Source organism: Saimiri boliviensis, chromosome 9 (assembly GCF_048565385.1).
Source record: "Saimiri boliviensis isolate mSaiBol1 chromosome 9, mSaiBol1.pri, whole genome shotgun sequence".
Classification (NCBI taxonomy): domain Eukaryota; kingdom Metazoa; phylum Chordata; class Mammalia; order Primates; family Cebidae; genus Saimiri; species Saimiri boliviensis.
This window is the reverse complement of record NC_133457.1, coordinates 30,486,436-30,510,252: the sequence shown is the minus strand read 5'-3', so window position 1 is coordinate 30,510,252 and position 23,817 is coordinate 30,486,436. Positions and strand designations below refer to the sequence as shown.

General features: G+C 43.4%; 1 protein-coding gene and 1 pseudogene across 1 annotated transcript; both read right to left on the bottom strand.

The window, feature by feature from the left end:
* On the bottom strand, positions 1-19,331 carry SAMD7 (sterile alpha motif domain containing 7). The gene is made up of 7 exons (XM_003924955.2): positions 19,218-19,331; positions 17,459-17,583; positions 13,363-13,441; positions 11,600-12,228; positions 10,556-10,677; positions 2,126-2,236; positions 1-304 (listed from the first exon to the last, which is right to left on the bottom strand). The coding sequence occupies exons 1-7, from the start codon at positions 19,316-19,318 to the stop codon at positions 116-118; spliced, it is 1,356 nt and encodes a 451-aa protein (XP_003925004.2). The 5' UTR covers positions 19,319-19,331; the 3' UTR covers positions 1-115.
* Positions 5,259-6,483, bottom strand: LOC104650904 (glycosaminoglycan xylosylkinase pseudogene; annotated as a pseudogene).
* Positions 19,332-23,817: the final 4,486 nt, after the last annotated feature.

Genomic DNA, 23,817 nt, shown 5'->3' with positions numbered 1-23,817 from the left:
CTGCCTTTCTCCCTTCTCATTCTCCATCTAGTCCTGGGAAATCCTCACACATCTTTTGTAATATCCTAGACTCTTTGGAAAACTGGCTAAGACTATTCTTTGTCCTTGAGGGCTTTTAGTTTCTCATACTATCTTGCTCAATTCCTTTAGGAATTATTATATCCTGGGGACAAAAAAGGCTCAATGTATCACTCCAGGAATTAGAATCCAAAAGAGGGGATGCATCTGCTGGTTGATCAAACGCTTGTCTTACAGGAAATGAAAGAGTTTTCTTGTAGAACATACTTCCCACATGCTGAGATACCTTTTAAGACAAAATAATTATAGTAATCAATTCTATTTTTTTCCCCAATAACCCAGCATTAAACACACATGGCAGAGAGGCTGAGGTAATTTCAGGCATGGAGCATCAATTAATATGTAGTTGTGGCGGTCACAGTTGTAGGATGCGGTGGGCTTTTTCTTTCTCTCAGAATCACAGTGTTTACAGATGTAAAACAGGGTATCAAGGTGGCTCTAACCAGGGGCAGCTGAGCAATAGTGGAATTACTGAGGGGGAGAAAAGCGGATGGTGAGGTCAGGAAGGTAAGGGCAGCGTGTGAGGAGGAACACAAATGACATAGGTCTTTGGCTTTGGCTCTGAAGGCAAAGGGGAGCTATTTTAGATCTTGAGCAGAAGAGTGACACAATCTGTCTTAAGCACTAAAAGGATCACTTTTTACTGTTTTGTGAATCAACTCTGGATGGGCAAGGGCAGACGCAGGGAGAGCAGTTAGAAGGCCAATGCACAATTTCTCAAAGATTTTGACTCAGCAACCCTATTACTGGGTGTTTACCCAAAGGAATATAAATCATCTTTTACAAAGACACATGCATGCATATGTTCATTGCAGCACTATTCACAATAGCAAAGACATGGAATCAACCCAAATGCCCATCAATGATAGACTGGATAAAGAAATGTGGTACATATACACCATGGAATACTACACAGCCAAAAAAAAGGAACAAGATCATTTTCTTTGCAGGGACATGGATGGAACTGGAAGCCATTACTCTCAGCAAACGAATACAGGAAGAGAAAACCAAATACCACATGCTCTCACTTAGAAGTGGGAGCTGAATGATGAGAACACATGTACAGAGGGAGGGGAACAACACACACTGGGGCCTGTCAGGGGATGCATTAGGAATACTAGCTAATGCATGCAGGGTTTAATACCTAGGTGATGGGTTGATAGGTGCAGCAAACCACCATGGCACACATTTACCTATGTAACAAACCTGCACATGTATCCCAGAACTTAAAATAAAAATTAAAAATTCAAAAAAAAAAAAGGCCAATATAGTCATTCAATGAGAGACAATGGTGCCTGAGACCAGGATGCAGTGGTGGAGGTGGTGAGAAGTGGTGTGTTAGGGTTGGCTAGTTCACAAGAGCCAATTATTAAATGTTTAGGACGTTTGCAAGTCAGTTATTGAATATATCATTATTAAAAATTAAGTCAAAGCAACATATTAAATAAATTATGTACAACAAAAGTAATATATGCTTAAGACTCATCACTTTTTGTTTTTACCTAATTATTTTACTGTTATTATTATTTGTATTTTTGGCGATATTTATACCTATTATATCTGAGATCGTATCTGGTAGAAATACTCTATAGTGGGGTGTGGCTATGCATCTCTTCCCATTTCAGGATAGTCACTCCCAAGTGTTGTAGGCCTGGAGAGAGGAGGGTAGCACTCTCGAGGGGATGATATTTCTCGGAGGATGACAGTATTCAGTGACATTAGGAGTTTGTCAGCCATGGGGGGAGTCATTTACACCACAGGAAGTGGAGACACTACGTGTGGCTCATTTTGTTTTTCAAGAGAACTACTTGCTAAACATTTCAGTGCATCCTTGCTTATCCTTTTCCCAGTTATATCTAGGAATGTGCCACCACCCCATCCAATGTTTTCAGGGTCCCTCACTTCTCTTATGTCCCCAACCACAGACGGAAGAAACTTAATAAAGAGGTTAAATAAGTATCATTTACATTACAACGAGATAGAAGTAACGTATTTGTATTAAGCTTCATGCCATTCATACATAATTAGTTACGTAAAATCCCCATACCTGTGATTGAATTTTTAGTGCTGGTCCTAGCTTTAATCCCATAGTGCCTCGAAGATGCTCTTCTGTGAGTAATGGCAACGTTTCTCCATCAATTGCATGATCTTTAAATACCTTAATAAATACAAAAGGTATTAATTTGGTCTGAATGTCTTTTTTTGAAAAAAGTTCTTCTACCATCTAGATATTTTAGTTTTGGAGAAAACATTCAGACTGCTGGAGGATGACAGAAAAATCTGCGAAACCTTTTTTTTAGTTGCTCTCTTTTCTGTGCTCAGTAGCACATTGCTTGTGCTCTTTAATAACCCTTGGAATCAACTGTCATTCTCTGTTTATAGAACTCAGTTCCAACCAGAAATAGTGATTATTTGAAGGCCAGGTCCATGTATCACTGAGCAATATATCCCAAATACAGAGGCTGGCGTATGGTAAGAAGATGTACAATAAATATTGCTGGATAAATGAATGAGTGAGTAAATGCTCTAAGTAAAGGGATGTGGGTAAAACCTGTCATGGTAAATTTCATCTCTCACATTTGCAGATGTGGTATCTTCTGGCCATGCCTTAGATACCTTGTAAAGGGAAGAGAGGAACACACTGCTGAGAGCTTTCACTAGACCTTTCCGGCAGCTCTGTCCTGGCTCTGTAGTGGACGTGGCATGCCTTCCTTTCTTTAAAAGCCAGGAAGGCTGCTGGTGGACAAAGATTCCAGGCAGATAGAGGGATACAAAATCTAGGCAGATTGATAGGACAGTAATTTCATGATCTTCAGCTTCAACTTGCCTGGAAATCCTTCTATGTTCACTGTTGAGCTTTCTCTCCCTTCTATTTCAAGCCGTCCCCACCCTCCTTAAACTTTAGACTCTGTAGGGAAAGTCCTCCCTCATTTTCAGTAGATCATAGCACTTCCTAACTTAAAACAAAACAGTAGATAAGAACCCCCTCTAACTCTAACCAATTAATCTAAAAACCTTTATTTTCTCCCATTGTCATGATACAATGGAAGAGGAGAGGTCTCTCCATCACTTAAAGACAATCGCTCCACATATACTGTGGGTCCTCACCCCTCCCACTTCCAGGTTTCACTCAATAGATAACCCCCTCTTTTCTCTTCACTCTCTGCTGGCTCTTCCCCATTGGCATTTAAGTCTCTACCATCCTTAAACAAACACAAATAATGAAAATACTCAAACTCCATGTCCAAATACTGCCTCACGTCTCTCACTCCCTTCACGGCCCAATTTCTCCAAAAGGGTTTGATGCTTCCTGCTTTCACGTTCTCATTTCCCAGTCACTGCGCAGTCTCAGGGAATCCGAGCTCTGCCCTGACCATTCCATTAAGCCTGCTCTCCTCAGCCTTCCTGGTGCCTCTGGTGTACCGAACATGCAGACGTTTTGCAGACGCCACATTTCTGAAGTTCCTGGCTGCATCTGACATTGTTGACGGTGCCTTCATGAACAGTGCCCTTCCTTTCTGTCATGAGGCTGCTTCCTCCTGGGTACCCCTGTTCTCTCCTTCAAGGTCACCTTTGCTGGCTCCTGTTTCTTTGTCCATTTTTGTAGGTTAGGGTTTCTTAGGCTTCTGACTCAGGTCCCTTTGGTCTTCCTGATTCATTTCAGTTCACTCAGCTTCAATGATGGCCTCTACATGCTGAAGGCTCCCTACTGTGTATCTTTCACTCAGAAGCGAAATCGTGCCAGTTTGACCTCTTACATAGTTTTCACTGGGCTGTGACAGGGCAGCACTCAGTTCCAATGCAGAGTCCCACCGTTATTGTGTTCTCCCACCCCTAAAAGCACAGACTCTGTCTCTCTACCACGTGGCCACTTCTGGGGGACAGTAGAGGGTGGTGTGGGCAATTCGAGACTGTCTTTCCTACCCTCTTCAGTGCCTCTTTCAGTGACATGAAGTTAAGACCAGGTACTGGGATTGCTCACCTGATTTTTCGTTCTTATGAAGGTGCTTTTTATGTGCCGCGTAGCTCCCTGTGGTATTCCAGAAGGGAGGACCATCGGTGGAGGCTTCTTTTCGGCCGTCTTACCCTGCCTCCTCTAGGCTGTGTTCTTATCTGCCTCCCCCCCCCCCGCACCCCCCCCCCCCACGCCCACTGCTCCCGCACTGGCTAGAACTCCATGAATGCTCCACGGAAGAGGCTTACATTCGGTGCTGTCCCTTCAACTTGTTTTCATAAAAGCAACCTGAGTGAACTTTCTGCACTCTAAACCTCATCATGCTGCTCCCTCCTTAAAGCCTACCTGCCTCCAGGACCAAGTCCCGATCCTTCACTGGGTCTTCAAGGCTCTGTGACCTGGCCCTGGCCCTCTGTAGCAAGGGGATCTGCTCTCAACGTCCCAACCGTATGAAAGTTTTCTCTGGCTTCTGGCCCTCACCTGGAAATTCCTCCTTTACTCCCTCTTGCCTCGCCTCCCCTCTTGACTTTCAGGTCTCACTTTAGAGGCCTCTTCCCTTTGGAGGCCATGAGTCCCTCGTATGTGTTCCCGCCTCGTATGCTCCATACGTGCCTTTCACAACGTGCTCACGTGGATGTGGGATTGCTCCCTGGTGCCCCGCTTCTGGACTATGAGTGCCATGAGAAGAGGAGCCCCATTGGTCTTGTTTCCGCCCTGTATTCCATGCCTCAGAGGGCACGACTCAGGACCAGCTGAAGAGCAGAATCTTCTTGGAAAGTGCCTACACTGAGAGCCTTGTGTTCTAACAGATTTTAGTCATTTACAAACTATACGTATGCATATAATTTTTTTTTCCACAAAATGCACCCGTGTGGAGAAAGGACTGAAAGATTCAACTTAAAACACACACTCCAGAGCCAAACCCAGTATTCGTCTACCCAAATGTCACCCCTCTGATTGTCCTTTGGCCTGGAAATCAAGACTGACCAACTACAATGCCTGTTGCTAGAATGGGCAATGCTGAGGGAGTCAGAAGCAGATTCAGCAGGAACATCTCCCAGCTCTGAAACTTGTTGTCTTTGCTTTAGTTTCTACTACAGAAAACACCAAAGACATCCAAGGCTACCCTGTCCCCTGTCACCAGAACTTGCTGCTGGCCATTTCCAATCCATCTCATACCATTTGAATTGATTCTGCTGTTTCTCTACCTTTGTAAGAAGAAGTTTCACTTATTTTGTGTTGAGAAGTACAAGTGGGGGAAAGGCATCCTGTCTTCCATCATACAGTGTCCATCCCAAACTGGTCAGTGCCAGGTGGCCAGGACACTCAGGAGCCACTGGTCCACGGTGTCCAGATGAGGATCAGAGAGCACGGGGGAGGGGAGATCATGGGCCATGGCAAATTTTAAGGCAGATTTCAGCACACCATTCTTTAGGTAGCTCAGTCTGCTCCAGGTAGAAACCCTAGTGATGCCACACCGATAGAGAGGGGGCAAGAATTCCTCTTTTCAGCAAGGGGTTCCCCAAAACCTTTGTCCTTGTCAAGAAGGATGAGCATACTAGTGTCCTTATTATCTTGAAAGCTCTCATAGTGATGGCAGTCAGTACTGCCAATCAGGTAATCAAAGACAGCTGTGTTAATGTGTCCAAGAGGCACAGGCCAGAGTCATAAGGGGACACTGTTCTTATAGCATCACAGTAGCTCTCATCATACTCCCACCTGGTCAATTTGCCTTCTCGGTTAAGTCCTGCCCCCACGGGTGTCGGTGTTTCTGCAGAGGCCACACATCCAGAAGCCAAAGTGTGACAGGTCCTTCCACTGTGTCTCCATCAGCACAAGCTGGTTCTGTTTCTCAGTAGTAATCACACTTCCCATAAAAACGAGTATCGTTTCCTACAGTTAGGAAGGGGCTCAACAGCTGCTCCATGGCTTGATCTCTGTCTGAAGATGAACAAATCTGCCCACCATCAGCGGGGCTTTCAGACACCCAGAATCCTGTCCAGGCTGCTAGCTCTGCACTGTGTGTATCATAACCGGCATGTGGTTCCCTTCTACTACATAGTCTCGGCTATACTGTTTAGGTTTGAAAACAACTTTCTGTTCCCTTTCAAGAACGAGTAAGGCTTTCAGCTGTGTCCCTTTATAACCCACATCAGCTTTAATAATTTGCTTGGTGGCCATGGCATACATGATTGCCCCAGCTCTGGTGTCTCTTCACGGTACGCTGCCTGGGGAACCATCCACTGGGCTGCAATCTCCCAGGAAGACTGCAAGGTGTGGTCCAACTTGGGTGACAGCTCCATCCACAAGCCAGTCATCATTCAGTGAAAAGCCCTTCTGTGGTCTTCCCACAACTTAGACGTATCTAAGTTGCCAACCAGGAAAACTTTGGTAAAGATGAAGATGACAAGGAGAATTGCCAACAGCATGACTCGCTGCCTTAGCTTCATGTTGACCTCTTTTCTTCTCCCCGACCCACTCTTTGGCTCACTTATCAAGGAGAGCTGGTAGTAATGGTTACTAAGGAGATTCCATCATTATACACATTGGTCCACTTGTGGACGCACCTTCCACAGTTCCTGTTGGGCCCTAGGCTCGCTGGTAGCTGCCCATGAAGTGCAATTCAATGTGGCCCCAGCTACCTCCAAGGAAGGGCAGCCTGAGGCCACGCTCACCACCCCCATTCCCTGGCCACCTCTCTCAGTGCTGAGCCAGCCATTCCCCCGCTCCCCCACCCCACCCTACCCCCTGCCAAACTGCATTAAGTCATTATTTCTTTTCCTATTTTAATCTAGCAAATTATAGAAAATAGCTAATATAAATTAAGGAGCCAGCTGCAGTGGCTGGCACCTATAATCTCAGTTACTTGGGAAGCTAAGGCTGGAGGATCACTTGAGCCCAGAAGTTTGAGACAAGCCTGGGCAACACAGTGAGATCCCCATCTCTTAAAAAAAAAAAAAAAGATTAGCTGGATGTGGTGGCATGCACCTGACCATTTGTGAGCATCCAAAGAAGGAGAAATCAGGTGGATAAATTTCAAGCAGTGGTAGGTTGGCAGCCAGGGACTGAAATGTGTGAGGACCTAACCCCCAGCCATGGTGGATGTGCTCAGGGCCGGGGGCGAGGACATGCACCTCCCTGTTGCTCAACTGCACCCCTTTATTTCTCACCAGAGCAGTTTGGGCCACGTGTATGATATAAATGTGCACATATTTTCAGTAATTTCAGTTCTCTTTAGAGAATATTTTATCTGCTGCATCCTCTGAACTAGACATTTACTTGGAACAAAATATGTTGCAGGGTCTCCTGAATGTTCCTTAGCAGCTGAGCCATCAATCCTCTCTTTACACCTATTTAAAAGCATTTATTTGCATTTTGGGCTTTGGGGGTTTTTTTGTTACTTGTTTTTTCTTCTGAATTTCTTTTTCTACCTATAGGAGGTAAGTGGTGAGAGGTTGCTGAGGAGGCACCTAAGGCAGAGGTGGGGAGTAAGAAGATCGTTGGGGCACAGTAGGTTTAACTCCAGCTAGTCCCAGCACCTTGGTCTGACTCATTTAATAAGAGAGGGGCTAAGGCCAGGTGCAGTGGCTCATGCCTGTAATCCCAGCACTTTGGGAGGGCAAGGTGGGCAGATCACAAGGTTGGGAGTTCAAGACCAGCCTGGCCAACATGGTGAAACCCTGTCTCTACTAAAAATATAAAAATTAGCCGGACGTGGTAGGGAGTGTTTGTAATCCCAGCTACTCAGGAGGCTGAGGCAGGAGAATCACTTGAACCCGGGAGGCAGAGGTTGCAGTGAGCCAAGATTGCACCACCGCACTCCAGCCTGGGCGACAGAACAAGACTCTGTCTCAAAAAAAAAAAAAAAAAAAAAAAAAAAAAAGAAAAGAAAAGAAAAGAAAAGAAAAAGAAAAAGAAAAAAGAAAAAATAGAAAAGAGAAAAAAGAAAGGGGCTATGAGTAACACCTGATGGGACATTTTAGACAGGGGTCCTTGTGAGAGTGGGGTACAAGCAGTGCTGATTCAGATCTGTTGCATCCAGAAGGTATCTCCCCATTTCTGTATAAAATAACATCACAGATACTAGCCGGAGGCAGGCACAACAGAGCAGTGATGTCTTTCAGTTGATGCCACCTGCTGTCACTTGGAGGGAGTATACTTTAATGAGGAAATAGAAGCAGGACTTGATCCTGAACAAATTTGAGACATATCTAGAAATGATTGGTACCACTTCTTCGGGTGGGGAAGACGACGCTGACATCCTGTCAGTGCGAGATAATGAGTCAGCAGGGTTTAGAGTATTCATGTTTATGTGACTTCTGTGTATCCACCAGGGGACATTTGGAATTTTAAACTATGAAAAGCATGTCATAATACTATTTATTGCTGGAGCAGTTATTATAAATGGCACTTTTATGACTGTGGATTGGTAAGAATAACCAGAGTTCAAATTTGATGTGCCAGACCTCAGCAATCACGTGCTTATTAAATAAGGGGTTGCTCTTCTGGTTGTTATTAGAATTCAGTAACTTAATTGAACCATGGTTTGACATAGCACTTGAAGTGGCATACATAATTTAAAAAGTGGCTTACCCATGACTAATGACTAATTTAAAAAAATATGGTTATAACCATTGAACAGGGGAGAGTAGGCCAAAAACTTTTTATCAGGTTATGAAAAAGACAAAAATGGGTGACTTGAAGAATACAAATTGCCTCATAAGTAACTTGAGGTTTGCCTCTCTATATAATGATGAGATTCGCGCTTATTGAGGACTTACAAGCTGCCATGCACACTAATGCTCACAAAAATCCTCTGAAAATGTATTATTACTATTATCTTCATTTTACAGATAAAATAACTGAGGCACAGAGATGGCACAACTTGTCCGAGGTCACACAGCCAGAAAATAGAAAAGCCAGGATATGAACTTGCGCTTTCGGGCTTCAGAAGCCATACTCTTAGTAACTCCTCTATATAGCTTTTCCATAAGTCCCATAAACTAAACTAAAAAAACACAATAAAAAGAAAAAGAATTAACAGCATCTCACTGTAGACAAACATTTCACAAAACTGAGATCTGGAAAAAAATCAGCTCTAGAATCAGTTAATTATGATATAGTTAAACCTTGATGTACTTTTCTTACTTTCTTTTCCTTTAACATGCAAACCAAAGATAATGATACTAGATTTAGTAGGGACTTTATTGCTTAGAATTGTATTATTAAAGAACTCAAGCAAACTATATGCATGAAAATGCAGCATTGACATAAACTTCAAAATTTTACCAACTTACAACTTTTGTCACAAATTTTTCAATACAAATGAGGCTAGTTTTGTTTCTAACTGCCCTGATAGTTCATTATAGTTTTTAAAATACGGTATTATTTATCAGATTGAATATGTTATATGCATTTTTATATATTGTCCCAGGATAAACATAGAATTTTTTTTTTTTTGAGATGGAGTCTCACTCTGTCACCCAAACTAGAATGCGGTGGCGTGATCTCGGTTCACTGCAACCTCTGCCTCCCGGGTTCAAGCAATCCTCTGCCTCAGCCTCCAGAGTAGCTGGGATTACAGGTGCCCACCACCATGCCTGGCTAATTTGTGTAATTTTTTAGTAGAGATGGGTTTCACCATCTTGGCCAGGCTGGTCTTAAACTCTTGAGGTTGTGATCACCCACCTCCGCCTCCCAAAGTGCTGGGATTACAGGCATGCACCACCACACCACAGCCAATACAGAATTTAAATTAATGGATTTCCTACTTTTCAGATATTGCCTTCTTGTTCTTTTTAGAATGAAGTATATATTTGTTACTTACAGTGAGTAACCTAAAACTTCTGACCCAGAAGTCTGTGCTTCAAAAATGTTTGCTATGTGGATAAGCAGGGAAGGTAGTCATTATTTCCCATTCTTTTTGGGTGTTCAGCTTCTGAACCTTCTAATTTTGGGAGAACTTCTACTTCTTAGGAGTCTTGATGGGAAAGAAGCGAAAGAGAGACAATGGCTTTCCCAGCCTCCCCTCATGCTGGGGTGTGGGTATATGACCCACGTTCCACCAGTCAGAGACCTGTCCCAGGGTAGACATTGGCATAAAAAGGAGAGATTAGCCGGGCGCGGTGGCTCAAGCCTTTAATCCCAGCACTTTGGGAGGCCGAGGCGGGTGGATCATGAGGTCGAGAGATCGAGACCATCCGGGTCAACATGGTGAAACCCCGTCTCTACTAAAAATACAAAAAATTAGCTGGGCATGGTGGCACGTGCCTGTAATCCCAGCTACTCAGGAGGCTGAGGCAGGAGAATTGCCTGAACCCAGGAGGCGGAGGTTGCGGTGAGCCGAGATCGCACCATTGCACTCCAGCCTGGGCAACAAGGGCGAAACTCCGTCTCAAAAAAAAAAAAAAAAAAAAAAAAAAAAATCCCTGTAGGCAAAATGCAAGTTTGATGTAATTCATTATATAGAAAAGATATTTCAAATTGTTTTTCTTGTGTGGAAATACTTAAATATTAAGTCACCTGAGCATAGTCTGAACAGCCTGGAAGGCTGCTAATGAAGCTGTGCACATCATCCACGGTCCACTTCTGAATGTCTTCATCCAAGGAAAGATTTCCCCCAACTGTGAGGAGTGCATGTGTTTCTTTAAAATGGAAAGAAATTGTGGCATTAAAAACATACAGATTGATGTACAGTTACATTCATTTCCTTGTATTCTGTCACCCCAGAATGGTCTCAATTTTCAAACTCCTCAATTTGCAAACAATATATTAAGAGTTACTAGGAGGTGTGTTCTAAAAGCTTTAGCTACTTCCTCTCCTTTCTTTCTCTGAAAAGATCTAGTTCCCGTTTACTCCAGCTTCCTTCAGATTCCAACAGAAATGACCCATGGATTATAGTCTCCAGATTAACGTTACTATGTTTTTGTGATATGTGATTATCATACTCAGGATGAGACAAGAATTTAGCTACATTTTCAGCAAAATGACAAATTAATACTTTGTCGGGAAGCAGTTGGTATGGTGGCTGTATTACATACCCTTCACAATCCCTGTGTCTTAAAATATTTTTATCTAAAGGAATTCTAGAAAACTATTCAGTGTGTGTTTTTGGCATGAAATGCATTAGTATTTTTAGATTTGAATGTGTCAATGGTATTGGACCATGAAAGGTAATACTTTTGCTTAATTTTCTGTTTTTTCCCGTACTTAAATACTGGGGAGATAGAATTCATACTTTTAACCAAAAAGCCTCTCTGCTTTGTGTTAAAGAAATAAATGCTAAATTACATCAAAATTGTAAATAAAAATTCTGTTATGTTTCCCCAGATATTTACCTTCCCAGCCTTTGTTGAAAATTCTCTATATAGCAAAATATAAACAGAGGCTAGTTTCACTGACATGGCTTATTAGAACTGATGGAATAAAGTGATGCTAAGAAAAGGTAATTCCAAGCAGGATTAAGATAAAAAGGGGCAGGATGGTTACAGTTTATTATGTCGTAACCTACAGACATGGCAACCCGTAGTTAATGAGGATCTGCCATTGGCCCCTGCACACACCTACCTGGCAGAGACGGTCGAGGAAGTGGAGGACAAATCCCGTTCTTTTCATCACAGGCTGCAAAAGTCTGCTCTGAAGCCTCCTCTTTCCCACTCTCCCAGGCCTTTGCTTTCAAGGTAGCGGTGTGAGATCTCCAGGGTTTCCTCTGAGTGGGCTCGGGCTCTCCACAGGTGTTGGCAAGAGCTGTAGTTGGCTTTTCATTCGTTTCACTTGACTTCTGGTTGCTGGGTGCTTCAATTTCTGGGTCTTTTGCGTAATGATCCTCTTGATAGGGAATTGCAGGAGTCTGGGCTAGGATTTTTTCTTCTGCTTGACTTTTGGAATTCTCAGCATCACTGTCTAGAACTTTTTGATTTCCTGTATTTTTCCTCAGTCGACGACATCTCTGCCCCCAGCTCTCCTCAAAGTGTGGTGCAGTAGCCACTAGCATGGGGTTTCCCTGAAGGTTTCTGAGGGTGCTTCTGTGAAAATGCAGATCACTGGCAGGGAGCATGCTCCTGCCATGGTAGGCAGCGGGACCAGAGGGGACACCGGAGCCATAGAGGAATGGTATCCCTAGGCCTGCTAGTCCCTTAGGATTAATTTTTTCCATTCTCCTTTGCTGGTAAATAGCATACATTTCCATTTCTGTCCTGAAAACAAAACAGTATATTTTATACAGCCCATGAAAACCATTATAAATGTAATTTTAATAGCCCCCTTGCCGTCCCTAAAATAGTCCTCACACTGTTTATCTGAAGTTTGTTTGGTGGAAACATGAATCCCCCCAAAGCCAGCAAGAAGGAGAGTTTTGAGTTAGATCTGAAGATTTGTATGAGTCTCACAACGGAAGTCCAAAGGCCAGTCTTTAGAGTGTTACCTCTAAATAGACGGGCAAATTTAGCAGGGATGGGGCTTATGCAGCACCGGTAATTCCTTGCCAGAGATTAATCCGCAAAAAACCTAAAGTACTGGGAAGAGGTTTTCAAACCCTGCGAAATAATCTTAGACTCAAGAAAGACTGGTAGACAATGCAAGTCTCAATATTTATAAATTAATGCAGTGGCTGGGGAAGAGGGGAGGGGAAGACTTGGTGATTTGGCTTACTTCACTTTGCTTAGCGGTCCTCAGCTGGACCCCTTTGGGTTCAGTGATGAGAAAGTTGCCACTCTGCCTTCTCTTACCCTGGGGCCACACCCCATTCATTGTTATACTTTTCTTTCACCTTCACTACAGCTGAAGGCCACTGTTGGGCTGACATGGGGTTGTCTGAGCTCTGATGGCGTAATCTGAAGTTAGGTTGGCAAACTTGGCTCCTATCTTTGCGCAAAATTTTAGTCATTTAAGACAGCAGTGCCAATATGAACTTCAGAGGAATCGTAGACATTTTAATTATGGGACATTGATGGTCTATTGCAATCTGTGTGCTAATACTACTGTTAGCTTCACCTGTGGGATTTCTAATCTTGCTTTTATCCTTAACCAACCTGCACATGTGTTTGTATTTGCTTTTCTTTCTTTCTTTTTTTTTTTTTTTTTTTTAAGTGAAAGCGAGTTTATGAAGAAGATAAAGGAATAGAGAATGGCTACTTCATAGGCAGAGCAGACTATGTTTCTTTTTGTAATCTGCCTGAAATGCTTTCTCTAAGTAATTTGTGTGTGTGTATGTATGTATGTGTATTTATTTGTTATATACACATCTATTCATTTGTTATATGAATATAACAAGTTAATAAATGAGCACGTGAATGAATAGAAAATAAATAAAACAACAATTGCCAAATTACCTGGCAGTATGATGCCTTTGAATCATTTCATTCCTTCTGGCCACTGCCTTTATGGATTCAGGTGGTAAAATACCCCAACCTTAAAAAAGAAAAACACCATCCCACCCCAAAAATAAATTAAAAACATGCATTGGAAACATAACGATGTAAAACAGTATCTGCAAAAACAAAAACAAAACAAACCAGCAGCTGTGCAGTTTTGGAAATGGTATCAGATGATAGCTGTTCGGTGTCTTAGAGTCACGTTGGTGATACCATGATAAATACCAGATAACTTTTTGTTCTTTAATTGTTGGTCTCATGACCAGTGACATTTTCCTGCCTTACATTAAAAGAAAAAAGATGCCGGGCGCGGTGGCTCAAGCCTGTAATCCCAGCACTTTGGGAGGCCGAGGCGGATGGAACATGAGGTCAAGAGATCAAGACCATCCCGGTCAACATGGTGAAACCCCGTCTCTACAAAAAAAAAAAAAAAAAAATTAGCTGGGCATGGTGGCTCGTGCCTGTGATCCCAGCTACTCAGGAGGCTGAGACAGGAGAATTGCCTGAACCCAGGAGGCGGAGGTTGCAGTGAGCCGAGATCTCGCCATTGCACTCCAGCCTGGGTAACAAGAGCAAAACTCCGTCTAAAAAAAAAAAAAGAAAAAGAAAAAAGATGAAGTGATTTGTGACTCTCTTGATTGTTGCTTTTTTTGTCTTTTTTTTTTTTTTTTTTTTTTTTTTTTTTTTTTTTTTGAGACGGAGTTTCGCTCGTTACCCAGGCTGGAGTGCAATGGCGCGATCTCGGCTCACCGCAACCTCCGCCTCCTGGGTTCAGGCAATTCTCCTGCCTCAGCCTCCTGAGTAGCTGCGATTACAGGCACGAGCCACCATGCCCAGCTAATTTTTTTTTTTTTTGTAGAGACGGGGTTTCACCATGTTGACCGGGGTGGTCTCGATCTCTTGACCTCGTGATCCACCCGCCTCGGCCTCCCAAAGTGCTGGGATTACAGGCTTGAGCCACCGCGCCCGGCTTTTTTTTTGTCTTTTAAAAGTATATTTTTTTGGGGGTACAACGTGATGTTTTGATATATGTATACATTGTGGAATGATTAACTTGAGCTAATTAGCATTTCACCTTACATATTTAACACTTTTTGTGGTCAGAAGATTTACAGTTTACTCCTTGAGACAGGGTCTTGCTCTGTCATCCAGGCTGAAGTGCAGTGGCACAATCTCAGCTCGCTGCCACCTCTGACTCCCGGGTTCAAGTGATTCTCCTGCCTCAGCCTCCCAAATAACTGGAATTACAGGCGCCTGCCACCATACCCAGCTAATTTTTGTATTTTTAGTAGAGATGGGGTTTCACCATGTTGGCCAGGCTGGTCTCAAACACTTGACCTCAGGTGATCTGCCCACCTCAGCCTCCCAAAGTGCTGGGATTACAGGCGTGAGCCACCGTGCCCAGCCCTACATCCCTGTTTTTTAAACAGCCCTGTCTTAGCTTCTGTTTTGCCAACTTACCTAGTAGCTCAGTTTTTGCAGGACTGAGGCCTTATCTTGCCCTTGCTCTCTCTTACACTTCAGCCTTGAGGTGAGAGACCTGACCTATGTCCCTAGAGAAAGGTGGTCGACCTGTTTGCTTTTATATCCAAATATCGGCAATTTCTGGGTTCTTTATCCAGAAGAGTCAGCAGTGCAGTTGCTTTACTAGTCTATTGGCCTGTTGTCTGTAATCAGGGGCTACAGCTTACTGGGCTATTGCTGCCAGGTGGCCTCCATCCAGGATCTGCTGTTGGACTGTCTCCTTTGGTCCTTGAACCAGTTTACCAGGTGGGTCCAGTTTCAGATCCAGCCCTTGCTTGAATGCTTGCCCTCACTGCAGTTAAATGGATTCGTGACCTGAGGTAGACAGCATACTCAAATCCAGGCGGGCCAGCCTCTTCACTGACCCAGGCGTGAATCCTATTTCTTTTTGTGTCAGGTTTTTCCTTCACATTGTTCTCATCTATTACGAGTTGTTGGAATTGTGGAGCAGGGATAAGCAGAAACTTATGAATATGGTTTTTTGGGGAGAGACGATACACCAGTTTGAGCTTCAGTGTTGTGGGGAAATTCTCACCTAGTCTCTCCTGAGCCCTCACAAGTCATGTTTTCACCGTCACGACTCTACTGAAATTGCTTCTATCGGAGTCACTGATGACCTCTGCATAGCGCTAAATCTAATGACATATTCTCAGTTTTCATCTTACTTGCTCTGCAAATGGCACACTTGACACAGCTCCTCACTCCTTAAAACAGTGCATTGTAAAATGATTGTAAATCTTATAACCACAAAAAGTGATAAATAAGGCTATGTGTGGTGGCCCACATCTGTAATCCCAGCACTTTAGGAGGCCAAGATGGGGGTATCACTTGAGGTTAGAAGTTCCAGACCAGCCTAGCCAACATGGTGAAACCTCATCTCTACTAACAATACAAAAATTAGCTGGGCATGGTGGTGGGCACCTGTAATCTCGGCTACTAGGGAGGCTGAGGCAGGAGAATCGCTTGAACTCAGGAGGCGGAGGTTGCAGTGAGCCGAAATCATGCTATTGCACTCCAGCCTGGGTGACAAGAGCAAAACTCCATCTCGAACAAACAACAGCAACAAGTGATAAATATGTGAGGTGAGGCATATGGTGATTCGCTTGATTTAATCATTCCACACTTTCTTCCCATGGCCTCCAGGCCAGCATACTTTCCTGGGTTTCTTCCTACCCCACTGGTTCCCCTCACTTGTTTGACTTCTCCCTTGCTTGCTCTTCCTTGTCTTCTGGACTCTGTTAGTTGGTTGGTGTCAGGGATGCTCCTTTTAACTCTTCTATTTACTCTCTCTCCGTAGGTGATCTGATATAGCCTCATATATGCTGATCACTTCCAAAATTATATCCCCAAGTTGTCCTTAGAAGTTCCCTGCAGGCCGGGCGTGGTGGCTCAAGCCTGTAATCCCAGCACTTCGGGAGGCCGAGGCGGGTGGATCACGAGGTCGAGAGATCGAGACCATCCTGGTCAACATGGTGAAACCCCGTCTCTACTAAAAATACAAAAAAATTAGCTGGGCGTGGTGGCACGTGCCTGTAATCCCAGCTACTCAGGAGGCTGAGGCAAGAGAATTGCCTGAACCCAGGAGGAGGAGGTTGCGGTGAGCCGAGATCGCGCCATTGCACTCCAGCCTGGGTAACAAGAGCGAAACTCCGTCTCAAAAAAAAAAAAAAAAGAAGTTCTCCCTGCATTCAGCTGCCTTCGTGACCTGTCTGCTTGGGTGTCTATTAGGCATCTGAGATGTAAGATGAGCAAGCTGAACCCCTGATATGTCTCCCTCCCCAACAACCCTGTTCCTTTCACAATCTTCCTCAACTCAATGAGTAGCAACTCCATCTTTCCCACTATTCACACCAAAATTTTTGATGTCATTCTTAGTATCTCTTTCTTCCACCTTCCACATACACGCTGTGAGAAAATTTCATTGTTTCCACAATCGAAATAATTACAGAATTTAACCACTTACTATTCCTGCTGTTATCACCCATGACCAAGTTGTCAAAAATTTTTAGCCATTCTAATAGCCACTAATTCCCATCAGTTTATTCCCAGAACTTGGATCCCTTCACGTTTGTCCCCAACTCAGCAGCCAGAATTATTCTGGTAACATTTAAGTCAGACCGTGTTGCTCTTCTGCTCAAATTCCTTGAAGGGTTCCCCTTTTACTCAGAATAAAAGCCAAATTTTCACTATGACCATCGGGCCCATGTAAACTGCCTTAAGCCCCACTAATTCTCAGATCTAATCTCCTCATAACTTTATCAGTTCGTCATGTGTAAGATAAGACGAATAATAATACTGCAGTTCTTCATGTTGTTCCTGAATAAATTGAGGCTTAGAGGAGTTAGTCAGCTTGCACTGGGTCACACAGTGGTAGCATCATGATCTGAAACTAGGTGGTGGCTACAGAGACTACAGATACCACCACACAGTCCTGCCTCCGATATTTAGGAGTCAAATGATAGCAAGTGTAATGCGTCCCTCCAGTTCAAAATGACTCCACAGATGACAGCCAGACTTCCCGTGCTCATACCTGGGTAGATCCGATTGGACAACACACTTGGCATACTCGTGTTTGGTAGAACAGAGGATCCAAACTGGGGAGGAACACAAAACTGTCTTGGATCAGTTGGAGCTACAGTGGAAGGCAATACATCTCTAGGAACAAAAAGATATAAAATAAAATAGGTAAAATGAGGTTGGAGTACAAAATTTCCATGGCTGAGTCAGTGAGATTTTTTTTTATTGCCATGTGGGATTCTATCATCCCTTCCCAAAGTGAAATACAAAAGTCCTGGAGTCTTTAGGAGTTTATAGAGAAATATGGTGGAGAGATTGGGAAGAACTCTACTAATGAAGGACTGATCCAGCTGACAACAAAACAGAGGAAGCAGGAAAGGAAAGTTTCAGGGATGTCTGGAAAAAAAGACTTAACAAATCAACACTGCTCTCTGATTTTTCATGACCAACAGTCTACTCTGACCACAAATTCTTTCCTCGTTTAATGGGCATGCTTTGGTCGGGTTGGCCATTTGGGATCAATGTTTGAGTACCTGGGTGGACAACTTGTTCTGCTGAACATTAGTGGTCTCTAGACGTTCCACTTTATTGTTCACAGTCCATAAACAAGAATAAATAATGAGGCTGGGTGCGGTGGCTCATGCCTGTAATCCTAGCACTTTGGGAGGCTGAGGTGGCCAGATCATAAGGTCCAGGAGTTCAAGACCAGCCTGGCCAGCATGATGAAACCCCGTCTCTACTAAAAACACAAAAAATTAGCTGGGCATGGTGGTGCATGCCAGTAATCCCAGCTACTCAGGAGGCTGGGGTAGGAGAATCACTTGAACCCAGGAGGTGGAGGTTGCAGTGAGCTGAGGTTGCACCACTGCACTCCAGCCTGGTGACAGAGCGAGACTCTGCCTCAAAATAAATAAATAAATAAATAAATAAATAAATAAATAAATAAATAAATAATTAATTCTATTTTCTCTCCTGAATGTCAAAATATTAAAAAAAAAAAAAAAAGACCCAAGGGAAGGTAGGTTCCTTCCAGAGCGTGCAACCCAAATACCTATAATTTACCTTGTATTAAAAAGAAAGAATTGTTTCTTCACAGGAAATCTGGGGTACCAAGTTGTTATGAAGTTATTTCCCCTCCCCCCTGCAAAAAAAAAATTAGCACATGAAGCCTTAACCACGAATGTGACTGTAGTTGGAGACAGGGCCTTTAAGGAGGTAATTTTGATTAAATGATATGATAAAGGTGGAACCCTAATCCGATAGGACTGGTGTCCTTTTAAGAACAAGAGATACCAGGGATCCTTTTCTGCACATGTGCACTAGGAAGGGCCACGTGAGGATACAGTGAGCAGGTGTCTGCCTGTAAGCCAGAGACCTCACCAGAAACCAACGCTGCAGCACATGATCTTGGACTCTCAGCTCCAGAACCAAGAAATAAAGTTCTGCTGTGTAAGCCATCCAGCCTGTAGTATTTTATTATGGCAGCCTTAGAAGACTAATACTCCAATGTTTGTCCCTGCATAATGCCTGTCTATACATAGTAAGTGCTCATTGGTTTTTTGCTGAGTGAGTAGGTCAAGCAGGCCTCAGAGGAGGAACAGCAGCAAATGTCCTGAGAGTGAGGTCAGCAGGGTATCTCGACTTGAATTACTGCACCACAGTTCACTGAAATAACACTAGACAATAAAACAACACTGGAGCTGACATCATTCCAAAACTTAGTGACTGTCCATGTGGTTCTTTGATTAAACGATTATGCTGGGGAGAAATACCTGTCCACAGTTGGAGGCCCAAATGGCGAGGGAATCAGCGGGATCGTCTGCTGTCCTGATGGTGTCAATAAAGGGTTCACAGCCATCACTGGGTTTGTCATCAGTATCTCTCGCCACTGCTGGAGCTCTGAAAAGAACCAGACAGACACTTCAACAAATAACTCTACTTTTTGTGAAAGATTTGAATTCTTTCTGAACACAATAAAAGCCCTTCGTATTTTCACAACACTTGGGAAGACAAGTTACACCAAGCTTTTATTTACACAAAAACCCCAGATATAATTGTAGAACTCAGTGTTTTATCAGTATGCCCTTGGAACTTGTTGCAGAGTTCACTGTAATACCATACCAAACTACAAGCAATAATAAAAATTAAACCAGCCTTGCAAGATTCCAGAAATACCAACTTTCTTTTTTTAGATGGAGTTTCACTTTTTGCCCAGACTGGAGTGCAATGGCACGATCTCAGCTCACTGCAACGTCTGCCTCTTGGGTTCAAGCAATTCTCCTGCCTCAGCCTCCCAAGTAGCTGGGATTACAGGTGTGCGCCACCACACCCAGCTACTTTTTTTTGTATTTTTAGTAGAAACAAGGTTTCTCTATGTTGACCAGGCTGGGCTCAAACTCCTGATCTCTGGTGATTCACCCACTTTGGCCTCCCAAAGTGCTGGGATTACAGGTGTAAGCCACTGTGCCCTGCCTATAGGCTCTATTTTGTGCAGCAGATATCTAGAACTTATTCGTCCAGCGTGAAATAAACTTCAACCACTGGACAACAGTTTTCCATATCTATCACCCCCAGCCTCTGGCAACCACTGTTAGATTTTCTGCTTCTATGAGTTTGACTATTTTAGACACCTCGGAGAAGTAGAATCACGCAGTATTTGTCCTGCTGTGACGGGCGCTTTTTCACTTAGCATAATGTCCTCCAGGTTCATTCATTGTGCATGTCAAAATGTATTAAGAAGGTAAATTTCATGTTAAGTATTCTTACCACAAAATAAAACAAAACCAAAGGGACACAAGAAAACTTTAGGAAGTGTTGGCTATGTCTGTTACCTTAAGCGATGGCTTCACGGATTATGCATATGTCTAAACTCATCAAATTGTACACATTAAATATGTGCAATTTTTTTATATCAGATATTCCTCAGTAAGGCTATTTTTTAAAAAATACAGGGCTCAGGCTGGGCACAGTGGCTCACACCTGTAATCCCAGCATTTTGGGAGGCCAAGGTGGGTAGATCGCCTGAGGTCAGGAGTTCAAGACCAGCCTGGCCAACATGGTGAAGCCCCATCTCTACTAAAAATAGAAAAATTAGCCAGGTGTGGTGCCTGTAGTCCCAGCTACTCAGGAGACTGAGGCAGAAGAATCACTTGAATGCAGGAGGCAGAGGTTGCAGTGAGCCAAGATAGCACCACTGCACTCCAGCCTGGGCGACAGAGGGAGACTCTGTCTCAAAAAATATAAATAAATAAATAAATAAATAAATGTGTGTGTGTGTGTGTGTGTGTGTGTGTGTGTGTGTGTATGTACACATATAGTATGTGTATATATATGTGTGTGTGTGTGTGTGTGTATGTATATATATATGGCTCGGCTTGTATCCTATGTGATGTCTGAGACAAGTCAGAAGGAAGGAGAGGGAATAAGAAAGAGAGGAGCAAGAATTTCTTAGAGGCTGACCACCTCTCTTCCTCATACATGTTACCTTTTAAAAAAGCCATGGAGATGAGTCACCAAAAGGAGATGAGATTGTTTTACTTTGGAATTCCCAAAGCAGGCCCTAAGACAAGAACTTAAGTAATGGCTTATTTGGGAGGCAATCCCAGGAAACCCAGGTGAGGCAGTAGGGAAGCAAGACCAGGAAGGGAAAAGCCAGTGAAGGGTGAGTGAATTGATGTGCGGGTTTTCACTGTGGGCACTGGTGCTCAGTCCTGCTGGGAACCCTTTAAGAAGCCTATGGTAGACTATCTCAGAATTGCCCTCATGAAGGAAAAAGAGTTGGCCCCTCCACTTCTGTGGGCCATTGGTCGAAGGCAAAGTTTGCCTTTGCACATGGGTTATGCTTGAGCTAGACACAGCAAGCTCCTGTGGTGCAGAAGAAAACCTTCAGACTGAGAAACAGAGAGAGAGAGACAGAGAGAGAGAGAGAGAGAGAGAGATGCAGGAGCTTGAGATGGGAAATGACTTCCATGGTTGTGGGTGAACTCAGAGGGAGGCCAGGAAGATGTCAGGTAGGGCAGCAACACTGACTAGTGCTACTGAGGCAATGTGGCAGCCTTCCAATGTCATTCCACTAGACAACTGGCACAGGTGCCTTTCTTCTGAAATACCAGGTTTGCCAGGCTTAGACATATCTATATGAGGCTCTGTAGGGTCCACTGTCTGCAACAAAACAGCAGGATTTTTTTTTTTTTTTTTTACCATTAGTCACAAGTTACGTGAAATAAGTGGGAGACCTCAGGGCTATGTGGCCAATGGCAAAGGACAAGCCTTATCTAATGTACCATTAAAACCATCCTTGGTACTACATCTGTTCTTGATTCCATGGTTCTTGGGTCTGGCTTGCTTTGTTTTTACAATGCCAGGGGGGTGGTTCATTGTTTTTGAATCAATCCACCAAATTTTAATCCAAAATGCAAGCTATTCTGAGTGCCTGCAGAAATGTCCACGTGTCATGGAAGCCCCTGGGCAGGACAATGAGCCGTTGGCATCTGCAGCACCTGTGTGTTACAGTTTTGGGCTCCGCTTGGCTCCCCTGGTTTCTTTTAATCCTTGCACTTCTGAACTAGTACTTACTCACTTATCATTATAATATCGATTGATGCCCAAATACTCTTTAAAGAAAAGGATTGCTGACCAGGCGCGGTGGCTCACGCCTGTAAACCCAACACTTTGGGAGGCCGAGGTAGGCGGATCACAAGGTCAGGAGTTCGAGGCCAGCCTGACCAATATGGTGAAACCCTGTCTCTGCTAAAAATAGAAAAATTACCAGGGTGTGGTGGTGCATGCCGTCGTCTCAGCTACCTGGGAAGCTGAGGCAGAAGAATTGCTTGAACCCGGGAGGCGGAGGATGCAGTGAGCCAAGATCACGCCACTGCACTCCAGCCTGGATGAAGAACAAGACTCTATCTCAAAAAACAAAAAACAGATTTGTTTATCATGCACATACCTCAAATTACATATTTTTAACTTTTATTTTTCAGAGAAGTTTTAGGTTCACAGCAAAATGGAGTAGACAGTACGGAGTTTTCATATCTTCCCACAGCACACACATGCACAGCTTCCCCACTGCCAGCACCCTGCGGCAGAGTGTACACTTGTTACAATCAGTTAAGCTACACTGACACATCGTTGGCACCCAGAATTCATAGTTTACATGTGGATTCACTCTTGGTGTTGTACGTTCCATGATTCTGACAAATGTAGAATGGCACTTATCCACCAATATACAGTACAGTATAGTATAGACTAGAATAGTTTCATTGCCCTGAGCCAAATTATATTTTGAAGGAAATAAATTCAGAATACTTTCAAGCAATGTTCTGAGGTTGATCTGATCTTTCCCTTCATTAGCCAGGTAGACACTTGAAACTCCAAATCTGTGTTCCCTTAAAACCACTGTTTTGGGGGTGCTGAGTCATATGATCAAGGATGAGTCTAAATGCATACTTTCATATTTTGAGGGCATCCCCTTCTATTTTAGACACATGTAGACAAATTGTAAACTAAGGTCACTTTGCTGGAGCAGATGAAACGCCTGAGTAAAAGTGCACACTGGAAATAAATTTTAAGTGCAGAGCGTGTCTGGTAATCCCAAAATGAGGGAGTGCAGTGGTGCTTAGGTCTGCATTCAGGCTGGATTTCCCTGACCCAGAGCTCTAATCCTGGATGCCCAGCACATTAGGAGGATGAGGACTCCTTAATCTCTGTCTTCAGACTCTTAACCTCAACAAACCCCTCCAGGCAGCACATAGATGATTTAGCTAGTGCTAATTCTGTCTCAACTGATTAGGGCAGTAGTAGTAAGACGTGAACTTCATGAACTAAAGCCCTTGCCAAATCAGCAGATATTCATTGAATGATTTCCCAGTGCCCAGTAGCCAGCTGCCAGTTTTATATATTTGTCTGTTATTGGCTATACTATGACCATTCATTAAAATCAGTGCAATTTGAGTTTAGAAAATCCTGGATTTGAGCAATTATATGTAGACTATTTATGGTATGTATGATGCATGTTTTCTGATTACATACATTAAAATGAGTTAGTTTTTAAGTATCTGCTACACCTGGTAAGTTTTTATATTTGAAAAGTAGAGCGGTAGAATTAAATGTTTCCACAGTTCTGAGATAAATAAATGTAAAATTTTAAGTTAAAATGAGAGTAATTTTTACAATTCAGGCCTGGCTTCTTATGAGTTTTCTTGACTTTCTCTTAGGCAGTATCCCAACAATTCCAAAGTCATTCCTCCTGCTTTTGCTTTGCAGAGGTCTTTGAAGCCCGTCTCCTCCAACTCTGCTCTGAGCAAAACCCAAATAGGCCTTCTTCTGGATCTCTCCGTATCTTGCTCCTACCCATCTCTGCCAAGGACAGAG

Excerpts from the sequence above, each read along its gene's own strand:
- SAMD7 (XM_003924955.2), bottom strand. The coding sequence starts at position 19,318 with ATGACAAACCCAGTGATGGCTGTGAACCCTTTATTGACACCATCAGGA. Across the intron at positions 2,237-10,555 it reads GCTGTTCAGACTATGCTCAG|GTATTTAAAGATCATGCAAT; the intron begins GTGACTTAATAT and ends GTATTTATTAAG. Across the intron at positions 305-2,125 it reads CACTAAAAATTCAATCACAG|GTATCTCAGCATGTGGGAAG; the intron begins GTATGGGGATTT and ends TTGTCTTAAAAG.